The 11,240-nt window shown below is 33.2% G+C and overlaps 1 protein-coding gene across 1 annotated transcript; it reads left to right on the top strand.

Annotated features, from left to right (window-relative positions):
* The first annotated feature begins 89 nt into the window (after positions 1 to 89).
* Positions 90 to 5,545, top strand: LOC110462335 (transmembrane protein 230-like). Its single transcript, XM_021516270.1, has 4 exons — positions 90 to 256; positions 2,365 to 2,606; positions 2,960 to 3,082; positions 3,748 to 5,545. The coding sequence occupies exons 2-4, from the start codon at positions 2,517 to 2,519 to the stop codon at positions 3,883 to 3,885; spliced, it is 351 nt and encodes a 116-aa protein (XP_021371945.1). The 5' UTR covers positions 90 to 256; positions 2,365 to 2,516; the 3' UTR covers positions 3,886 to 5,545.
* The last annotated feature ends 5,695 nt before the right edge of the window (positions 5,546 to 11,240 follow it).

The following is an 11,240-nucleotide window of genomic DNA, read 5'->3' as shown; positions in this document are numbered from 1 at the left end:
TTATAAAACATAAATTGCATAACTATATGTTATTGTCTACTTTGGTTTCGCCCTTGACATTGCTAGACGACCAATCACAGTGTCAGGGGAGGTAACTCTAAATCATCATACGTGTGCAACTTCCGGAATCAATATTTACACATTCCTTCTAAGTTCTTGTTGAGTGATGAAGTTGTGATCTTCGAGTACGTGATATTAACCTTTACGAATAAGAAATAGTGTGGAACAGTTGTCAAATTAGACATAAGGCATACAGGTAAAAAAGCTAGGACTATTAGAATATGGAATTTTCACTATCAGAACATACATTAGCTCAGACCTGACTTGAACAGGTCCAGTACACGTGCACTCTGCCGATTGAGCTATATAGCTATAAAGACAGCTATATCTTATTCACCTATAAAGTATAGCTGTATTGAGCTATATTTTCTCATATTCCAATTTTCATTTAATTAAAGCAAAGTCGCATAAAACAATAAGGTTTATTGTAATGTTGACTACAAAAAGCATACATTTACTGTTAGATGTTAATTTTCATTTTTGATTAATGTAAAATTTCCGATTTTTTTAAATCATTATTTTTTAAAAAGAATGCTTATACTTAATGTCTTTTGATAAAAATCTTATTTTAATATCGACTTTTTTGCCTTTTACTTAAAAAAGAAAATTACATGAAAATAGCTCAAAAGACCTATTTCAGATAGGTCAATAGAGCTATTATAGGTCTTTACAGCTAATTAGCTCAATCGGCAGAGTGTACTGGACCTGTTGAACTCTTTCAAAACAGCTGTGTCTGACTACCAACCCAAAACTACAAGCCCCCTCTGTTAGAGCCAAATCTTGTCAGAGCCCCCCCCCCCACCCTACACACACTTCCTTCCCTAATACTGGTATATATGACTGTGTAAGTATTGTCGGTGGGGGTTGCCCAACCACTTGCCTGTAGGCCTGCCTTTTGCCACTATAAAATATACTTTGTTTTGGCTGCTTTCTTTTTATCTACATTTGTTGCCATGTATCATTTTCATCTCCGAACAAATCATTATAAAAATGTGTGATGTACATAAATGCTACCTCCAAGAACACCTGGTTGCAGTAATTGCACTCATACCTATGAGTTCTGTTGCAGTTATCGTAAGAAGAAAGCTACTAATACCTTTCCTCTTCTCTTTAGGTCATGGTAATGGTTCATATATATCTCCATCCCATACAAGATACAAGAAGCTTTATTTACTGTTGTATATGGCATAACATTGAAACATTAGCTCTGTGGAGTTATTTTTACGACAAACATAAGTATAAAAACAGAGTAATAACAAGGTAAAAAAGCAGGCTAGTAGAAAAAGTAGGATTATGCAGCAAAAACTATACACATAGAAACTACAAAAATAATCAGAAAACAGTTTGATGATAGCACATGCATGTTAAAAAGCAGGAACAGTACTTATAATTATAACATAAGCATAAATCATAAGCATAAAACATATAAAAACATATCAGATTTAGCAAGCACATATTTCATATAATATCACAAATGGTTAATTAATAAGATACTTTATATTGGAAATTGATGGAATAAAATACTCAGATAAATTTAAGTAATATCAGAAGCAAAATAAAAGCAAAAACTCAATTAAAATGGGGGATCAATAAGATGAAAGTCAGGAACATATAGAACACGGGCAGAGATCATCTTCCCAGGTGTGCAACAGCCTACAGAAAACCTTGTAGTTTTCTGCTTGTCTATAATCTCATTAGGTAGCTATAGGATATTCAACACCTGGGCGGCTTCAAAACGAAAAGATTTCTTATCATATGTGGTTAAGTAGTATTTATCCTTGGTATAGTCACTGTCAACTGTGACCGATAATCATATACACAAATAAAATTGCTTGACATGAATAGTTGATCACAATCATTATATCAAAACTGGATCTAAAGTTTGCCATCCCCCCAAAGGATTAGTTCCTTGTTCATAATATGGAAATACATGTAGCTCAGATCCAACCCTAAGACTATATACAATTTCTGGGCACGAAGAGATGAATACACTCCTGGTCAATTGACGCCCCAAGGGGTTCTAGCCTTTCATCAGAACTAAGAAACAGTTCAGACCACCACTCTGTAACCATGCATATATACATTTTTGTTGTTGTTGATGTCATTAAATTTCATGTAAAATATAAAAAATATATATCAAAACACCAGCTTGATACAAGTACATGACAAAAAGTCATTCTAGACAATAACAGCTAATTTTTTATATATTTTTTTTATATTCAAGCATTGTTTCAGATAATTTCAGTTTTGCTCTAAAATGTATTGATTTATATATAGATACATGTACAACTTTATTTCATTCAGTTATGATTGGATTCTGAGGAGGGCAGTCATTTTGAGCAACTTTCATCAATCACTGTAATAGTTAAGTGAAGCATAGCATGGTCCAATTCGTCGGATCAAAGTTTAAAAACTGACATTGATATACATTCCAAAGTGACCACTCTTCATTGTGAATGATGCCCAAAAGGAGTGTAGTGGACGGTCAAGGTGCCAAGTACCACAAACTGATAAGGTCAGGGGATGATGGCTATGTTGATCTACAGGTAAGTGTTTGATTGCAGATGACAAACATCCAAATTGAAAAGTTCATGAGAAGTATAAATACAAAATTGTTTTATAATGAATGTTTTTTGAAAATTGAATTTCTTTTAGAATTCAAGTGTAATGTGAATTTGATCAGGAAAAACAAATATTAATTACAACTGTTACTAAATTTTATTTCCAAGAAATTATGGTTAAATCAAAAACTAAGAATGACTTTGATTATCTCCCGTTTATTTCCCATTAACAGTGTACACTATATATATTGACCTTAAATATATTTCCTTTTTACTAAAAAATATTTTTTATGAACCTGAAACCAACCTTTTTTAAGAAATCAAATATTGATTTTCAGTTTGAGAGACCACCCCCCAAGATTCCATACAAAGCCATTCTGTTGGCTGTGATACTGTTTACAGTGGGAAGTTTAATGATCATTATTGGGGCCATGTTGCTGTCTGGATATATTGATGCTAAGGTAACGTATACAATGATAGAATATGCTATACATTTATAACTTGATTTTTTCCCCAAATCTCCCAATCGCCCCATCCCCCCCACTAAAGGATTTTATGTCTCTTGTCTGTCCATATTGTTATCACCTACCCCGATTGTTTTTGACTATTTTACAATTATCTCTTTAATGTATACATCTCAGATGACATGTGTACAAATGTACCACTTAATGTTAAGATACCAAATCTTGCTACCCTTATTTTTGGTACAATTTGTTTGTGGACCTTACTATTTTTTACAAATTTAAAAGAAAGCACACCATATATAGTTGGTGTAAAAGAAAACAAACAAATTTCTGCACTGAAGCTTTGATATATGTTAATTCCATTTCAAACCAAGTGATGGCTGTCGCCTGTCTTTTTTATACTGCCTGTATCTATTTGGCTCACCTGCAATACATTTTTGACCATTTTCTCAAAATTTTGCTCTAAAGTGCATGGGTACACTAAAATCTCTTGACTCTAATAGATGTATTTCCAGTTCTTCATTCCATAAACATATATTTCCTTTTACAATGTATATGAATTGTTTTGCCGTTGTAAAGAGCGTTTTAAATACGTGTGTACTTCATTTATTTATTCAAGATTTATATAGAAACTTCACAGCTATTCTTACTTCGTTTTACAGTACAATGATAGGACGTGGCCTGTTCTCCTGATTGGTGCCCTCATGTTCATCCCTGGAGCATACCACGTTCGTATTGCTTACTACGCATATCAAGGCTACACAGGATATTCATACGATGACATTCCTGAGTTTGATTGACAATTCTAGTGACGCTAAAGTCTATACAAATATTTTTGGAGAAACATTTTTTTTCTGGTTTAAAAAGAAAATATTCACAATATGAGATTTTCTTTTAGTATATAAGCACCTTGAGTATTGGTTAGATATTAGTGGTAGTTGTCTAATACAGATGTTCTATGAAAATGTTGATTTTTTTTTATGGTAGATCTTTGATTTTAATTGTTTATGTTAAAGTGTTGGTCAAATATTTACCTCAGGCTAATTAAACTCTTTTAACTGTGAGTGTAGAAAAAATATGTACCCCACAAACATGAGTATATGGTGAGAAACTACTGTCTTATTCTCCCATATGATCGAATAAGAGAATAAGAAAATTACTAAAAAAAATTGTAAAAAAAATGAAATCTGATTTCATGCTCATTGCTTCATGTGATGCCATCTGAACATGAAGTGTTGATTTATCGTATCTGTCCTGCAATAAGCCAAGAGGGGCTACACATAAAATCTCACTCAAAGTAAGGGGAATGGCTTCTAACAGGGAGATGACATTTCTAATACCCAGCTACAGTGTACATTTACATTTGAAGAATAATTATAATCCTGATGTTATCAAAGATTATTTTTGTATCATTGTTCTTTATAAATGTATGTTTTATGAAGTTACATGATGGGATTCAGTTACACCTTGTTACATTGTATTATGTCATCTCTCGTCCACCATAACTTTGGCACAAATAAAAGATTTTGGTGTAGTAGAGCTTTTAGTAAAAGAATTTTAACATTTGACCTCGTAGCAGGAAATATCATAGAACAGTTCTCTGTTGTCTCTAACTTATAAAAAAGCCTTTGTAATAAAAGTACTGACTTTTTAAAGAAAAAAAGGGGACTTTGGATAAATAGTGTAAAGTGAGATAACGAATAAAATGATGGATGTTATATCATGATTTTGCTGTATAACATGCTAGTCATATGAGAAGAAGTGTTTCTGTAGGTGTGCAGCATTATGAACTCAATAGAACCATCATATAAAACATGTACATTTCATATATAATGTACTTGAAGTTTATTTTAACAGCAGATTGCACTTAATGTCATCTCACTTAATGTCACATTTCTTTATATGTTTTTCTTGAAATGATATCTCATTTTCTATATTTATTGAATGTAATTAAGTTTGTTTGATATTGTGAACTCCTCTTAATATCATATTCTATCATTTCTCATAACAACAAAAACAAAATATGTGTTTCCGGTTTCCCTACTGACCTTAGATTTTTGTGCCTACCCTAAAGTTTTTGTTGGCATTTAGTGATAAGCACTCTTGTAGTCAGAACTCCTGCTCTGCATAAGTATAGAAAAAATATTAAAAAAAACCACCCAAGAATTTGCCTATAGCTACCTACCCCAATTTCTATCCAGCAGAAACAGGAACACATATCTTTTTTTTGGCCTAATGTCCAATATGTGTACATTGTGTGGTAATGTAAAATATCAGTTAAACACATGTTGAGGGTTTGCAGGACAAGATTGGTGTATACATGTCATTATTGGAGGTTACTCATTGTTAAATGTGCTGAATGGTTGAGGTGAAATTATTTTGTCATATTTCCGTGATGAAAAGAGATGAGTGTATGAATGATTAAAAATATGTATAATATTGTCTACTGAACAGCATCAATCTTACTGAGTTTGTGATTTTTTATGTTATTAAATAAGGGATCAATGAAAACCTTCTGTTAGGTGATACATTTGTATCTGTCAAATATATCATGTACATGTAGCATCAGATATAGTTCAATATGAAATGGGCAACTGACAGTAGAATTAACTTATTCTCTATGTTTACTGAATATTTGGTATTTATGGGTTTTATTTTTGATATTTTAGGAGCTTGAATATGTATCCTAGCACAGTGGAATGGAGTTCATATAATTTTCAAAAAAGAAAAACAAGAAGAAATAGTGGTTTTACAAAGAACTACATTGTAATTCAAAGGTCATCAATTCCAATGAAAATTTGTAATTTCTTCTGATGCATGCAGAAAATCATCACCAACCCCCCTTCAAATAGAAAAAACATACAACAAGTGGCCCATGGGCCTTAACGGTCACCTGAGTCCTACAGTATTTATTTTTGTTGTTGAAATATGTACCAATTTGATCAAAAAATAGTTAAGAATAACGTTAACTTAAGTTTGTCAGGACAATGAGCTGATCATTCCCAGACCGAGTTTCAGTTAAATCGGCCTATTAGAACTTGATTTTAAGTTTGAAATAGATATTTTCAAAATAGCGACCGTGGCAGCCAAATTGGATTTCTGATCGACTCGAAAAATACCAACACTTTGTCAGGACCATGAGTCGATCATTCCTATAAAGTTTCAGTTAAATAGGTATAGTAGAACTTGACTTTTAGTTTGAATTAATTTTTCATAATGGCAGCCATGGCGGCCATATTGGATTTCTGATCGACCCGAAAAAGTCGATCATTCCTACCAAGTTTCAGTTAAATCGGCCCAGTTGAACTTGACTTTAAGTTTGAAATAGTTTTTCATAATGGCCGGCATATTGGATTTCTGATCGACCCGAAAAATAACAACACTTTGTAAGGACCATGAGTCAATTATTCCTACCAAGTTTCAGTTAAATCGGCCAAGTAGAACTTGACTTTAAGTTTGAAATGATTTTCAAAATGGTGGCCGTTGCGGCCATATTTGAATTCTGATCGACCCGAAAAATAACAAAACTTTGTCAGGACCATTAGTCGATCATTCCTACCAAGTTTCAGTTAAATCAGCCCAGTAGAACTTTACTTTAAATAGTTTTCAAAATGGCGGCCATATTGGATTTCTAATCGACCTGAAAAATAACAACACTTGGTCAGAGAGATGTCAGTAACATTCCCATGAAGTATCAGTAAACTCCCTTTGACAGTATTTCAGCTTAAGTTGAAAATGTAAAATGTTAACGGACAACGGACTACGGACGACGAAGGACGAAGACGGATATAGCAGTAGGTCACTTGAGCTAAAGCTCAGGTGACCTAAAAACCGGATCTTTGTAGTCTTTTTTTTGCTGAACTTTTCAGAAGATATGAATTTTAATGAACTTTTATAGTATTTTTTTTATATAGTTCAACAATAGCCCAAATTCTTAAAATAAACACAGGTTTAGTGGTTTTCTGATTTTTACCAAAAAATAAACTGTTTTTATTATGTCAAAATAAAATATTACAATTCACCTCATATATAAAATTCTTTTCAGGAGCATATTTAAAACAGTACCTTTATGTTACTGCTTGTGTTCGTAAGCTAACAAAGTACTATAATTGGAAATACAGGTGGTACATGTATCTATAAACTGGACTTTAACATGAGTTGTTTTATTAATGATCAACTCTTTTGAAAAGTCAAAATAAATAAAGAGGGTTAAATAAATTAAATGTGCTTTTTACAACCTTCAGGAGTCAGATAAAAAATTGAATAGGTCACTCTAAAGGAATTGTCAAATGTAGATTTGAATAAAGTTGCGATATCCTTTCAGGTCTGGTGTTCAAATCTGATCATGATACACTTGTCCAGCAAAACCTATTCTGCATTATTTTGGTATTTATTATGGAAACATGCTTAAATAATGTTAAAATATAAGAAATATATAAGTTTTCCATACCAATCTTTAAGGAGTATGCTCACGTAAATAACCTTGACCAAGTTTGAAATTCACAGGGGTCAAACATGTTGATAATTCAAACAATTTCTATAATGTACCCATAATACAATGAGGCCACGAGATCTGCTAATTGTCCTGTAAGTTTGCTGGGATCTAGGGTTAACAAGTTCATGGAATTGAATTATATTCATTAACTTTCAAGGCCACAAGCTCAATTGAATTAACAATTTCAGATCTTCTACGTCGTAAAATTTGTTTGAAAGTTTGGCAGAGGTACAGGACCATCAACTGTATTAACATAAATCGCCCTGAATCATTTTCAAAGTCATTGGTGTCCGATATGATAAAATAATAGAAACTTAAGTATTTAGGTCTTTATGGTTCTTTTTGATAAATGTTAGTTTTGAAATTAAGTTTTGTTTTGAAACCAATCTGGATATATGTCATAAGGATAGTTAAAAAGTATGAGAAAATAGCTTTGATGGATTCCTTAAATGTGTATCTAAACACCGTATTATATTAATATGTATCATTTAAACTTGTCTTTTTTATTGAGTTTATGTTTCGCCATTGTCTACTCCAGTACTTATTTTTTCGGATCCGGAAAAGTACGCTGTATGCAAATGTATAATTTAAAATAAATGCAGCGGGAAAGAGCGAAATAAAAATAAACTAGAGGTTACCTCACTTGTCTATTTATTATATTCATGTTATATACATATCACATATATTAAGATTTAAGATCGCAAGACTTTTAATTTAGTAACGGAAAACTCCGATATTTGACCTGAGATATAATATTGGGTATTGTAAAATTATCTTTTATAAAACGACACACCTGATACTGGACAGGAGACAAAATTATGGTTTTTTTTATGTTTTGAGATTATATTTAAGGAGCTGACAAACCTTATATTTGACAGGAGACAAAATGACCGGTATTTTGTGTTGTAAGATCTCATTTTATACAAACCTTATATTTGACAGGAGACAAAATGACCGGTATTTTGTGTTGTAAGATCTCATTTTAGACAAACCTTAATTTTGACAGGAGACAAAATATCCGGTATTTTGTGTTGTAAGATTTCATTTCAGACAAACCTTATATTTTACAGGAGACAAAATGACCGGTAGTTTGTGTTGTAAGATTTCATTTTAGACAAAACTTATATTTGACAGGAGGCAAAATGACCGGGATTTTGTGTTGTAAGATCTCATTTTAGACAAACCTTATTTTTGACAGGAGACAAAATGGCCGGTATTTTGTGTTGTAACATCTCATTTTATACAAACCTTATATTTCACAGGAGACAAAATGACCGGTAGTTTGTGTTGTAAGATTTCATTTTAGACAAACCTTATATTTGACAGGAGGTATGTTGACGGTTGTCTGTGTTGGAAAATAATCACTCGAAATATGAAGAAAAGAAGCACCAATTTGAAAATATTGTTCGGAGATGCAAAAGACAAACAAAGTAAACATTTACTGTCTAAATTGTTAAAAAAGAAAGTTGTTCCGAAAAATAAACGTAGAATACAGCGAGAATAGAAAGACCTGACATTTGACAGAATACATACTGATGTGTTTCCATGTTGCAGTATATGTTTAATCTTCTGGCATACCTGTTTATACATATGTTTCCATAAGAGAACATTCATGTGTTTTCTATTACTTTATTTTGGTATCTTTTTAGCTGTCTTTAGGAACTGATAGTGTTCCCGCATTGTCAAAGTTCGTGTATTGCATACAGATATACAGTACATATTTATATGTACTTTAAGCAATGCACAGTACAGTTTCGGCATGCACCGTGAATAGATAACAGGGGCTCAGAAGGGGTAACTATGACTTGGTTCAAGTTTTGGAGCTAGATTTATGAAAACCAAAGACTCGGAAGCATTGTTAAATTTTATTAAAAAATCGTTTTTCTTTTTATAGAAGCTGATGTTTTTGACAGACATGCCTCATTTCATTGGCAACTATACATCATTTCTTATGTTTTGATTAAAATGGTGGCTGTCGTTCCCTAAAGTATACATTATTATACAGCCACGATGATTGAAACCTTCAGATAACATTATGGCACACGGAAGATGAACGTAACACACACATGTTATTGCACCTTTAGATATACAAAGTAGGCCAAAAATGAATTACACTGCATTTTACAACTGTATTGTCCTTCTTAGACTCATCGATGATGCGAGGGGCCAAAAAGTTGGAAATCAAAAATGTTTAAATTACTGTTGAAACAGAGGGACAGAAGCGATAAACACGTTTATTACGAACTCAAAAATCCAAAGGAGTACTTATTAAATTTCTTTTTTAATAATCTTTAAAGTGAGTATATTATGAACACTGGTAGTACTACTTAGAAAAAAGACGTAACTGTGGCCATCAAGATTACAGCAAACCTCGAGAACTAAAGAATCAACCAGAGGAATCTACTTCCTTTTATCTTGAAAGACGAACTTATCACACACACACACACACCGGCAGTTGGGGATCGGGAAAAGAATGCACCTGCTGTTACCCATCGCATGTGTCGTTGGAGGCGACTAATGATGGAACCCCCTGTAGAATCGAGGATTTGCTTTGGTGACCTCTATATGGGGACACAAAAGCGATCAAAATAAATCTGCTGCACCCATTGCAATATTTGGGATCTTTATCTTTCTTTCTACTTCTAACTACCTTTTATTTCCAAGCGCCTTGCTTGGCAACATCTCACTTTTGACCTTAATGTTGAGCGTTCGCCCAGGTGAGGAAGGCAATGAGTTCTGTCCCCAGACCTGCATATACAAAAGTCCTTAAAAATGGTAGTTGCTATTCCCTGCTTAACGTTCAGCATTTAGGGGAATGGGGAACTGGTTCACCTGTTGTCAGTATAATGTGACCGGGCGGAATGCTGTGCTGGGTCCTTCGGCATGGTATTTCAGTGAGATAGCACTATAAATTCGGCATCAGATTCACGCTATCACAAGGAGGCAAGCACACCAGTATACCCTGTCTCCTGTATACACACACGCAAGAACGCATACACTACACACACGGAGGCACGTCCTTAAATTACCTAAGCTGTTAATCGGACGTTAAACAATTAAACCATACCAAACCAAACACACCGGCGATTGCACTGTTTTAAACTGATTTGTTTTAATCATCTCCGAATGCTTTCAAAATGCTTTAGTAGGTTGTTTAAAATACCGAAACGTTGATGTATTTAATTGTAATTAGAAAAGAAATTGAAACTTGTTGAGCTGGGAAGTGAAGGTCAATATTATTTGTAACTTATAACCGAATCATTTTTAAGTCTTTAACTGGACATTGGAAGCTGCGCATACATGTCTTATGTCTAAGATGATGACTGAAAATTGTTGACGTCAAAAGTTATGCTATGAATATCTATCATTCAAATTACTTAATTTGATTGTCTTGAAATGAAGATATTACCTTAAATTAGCATGCCGTTAATCACGTTTTCAGCTCAACTGGCACTTCGTGCCAGGTGAACTAATGCTATGCTGTGTTGTCCGTTGTCCGTCAACTTTTTCTTTGAACGACTTCTTCCTAAGAACTGGATGACCTAGGACCATGCTTTCTGGCTAGTAGGTACCTAGGACAGAGTGCTTTTAAGTCTCTTCAAATAAATGACCTTGACCTACTTTCAAAGTCAGATGGGTTAAATATGTAAAAAACTTTAA

The sequence above is a fragment of the Mizuhopecten yessoensis genome, unplaced genomic scaffold (genome assembly GCF_002113885.1).
Source record: "Mizuhopecten yessoensis strain PY_sf001 unplaced genomic scaffold, ASM211388v2 scaffold10771, whole genome shotgun sequence".
NCBI classification, from domain to species: domain Eukaryota; kingdom Metazoa; phylum Mollusca; class Bivalvia; order Pectinida; family Pectinidae; genus Mizuhopecten; species Mizuhopecten yessoensis.
Note: the sequence above shows the minus strand (reverse complement) of the source record. Positions and strands in the feature narration are given on the sequence as shown.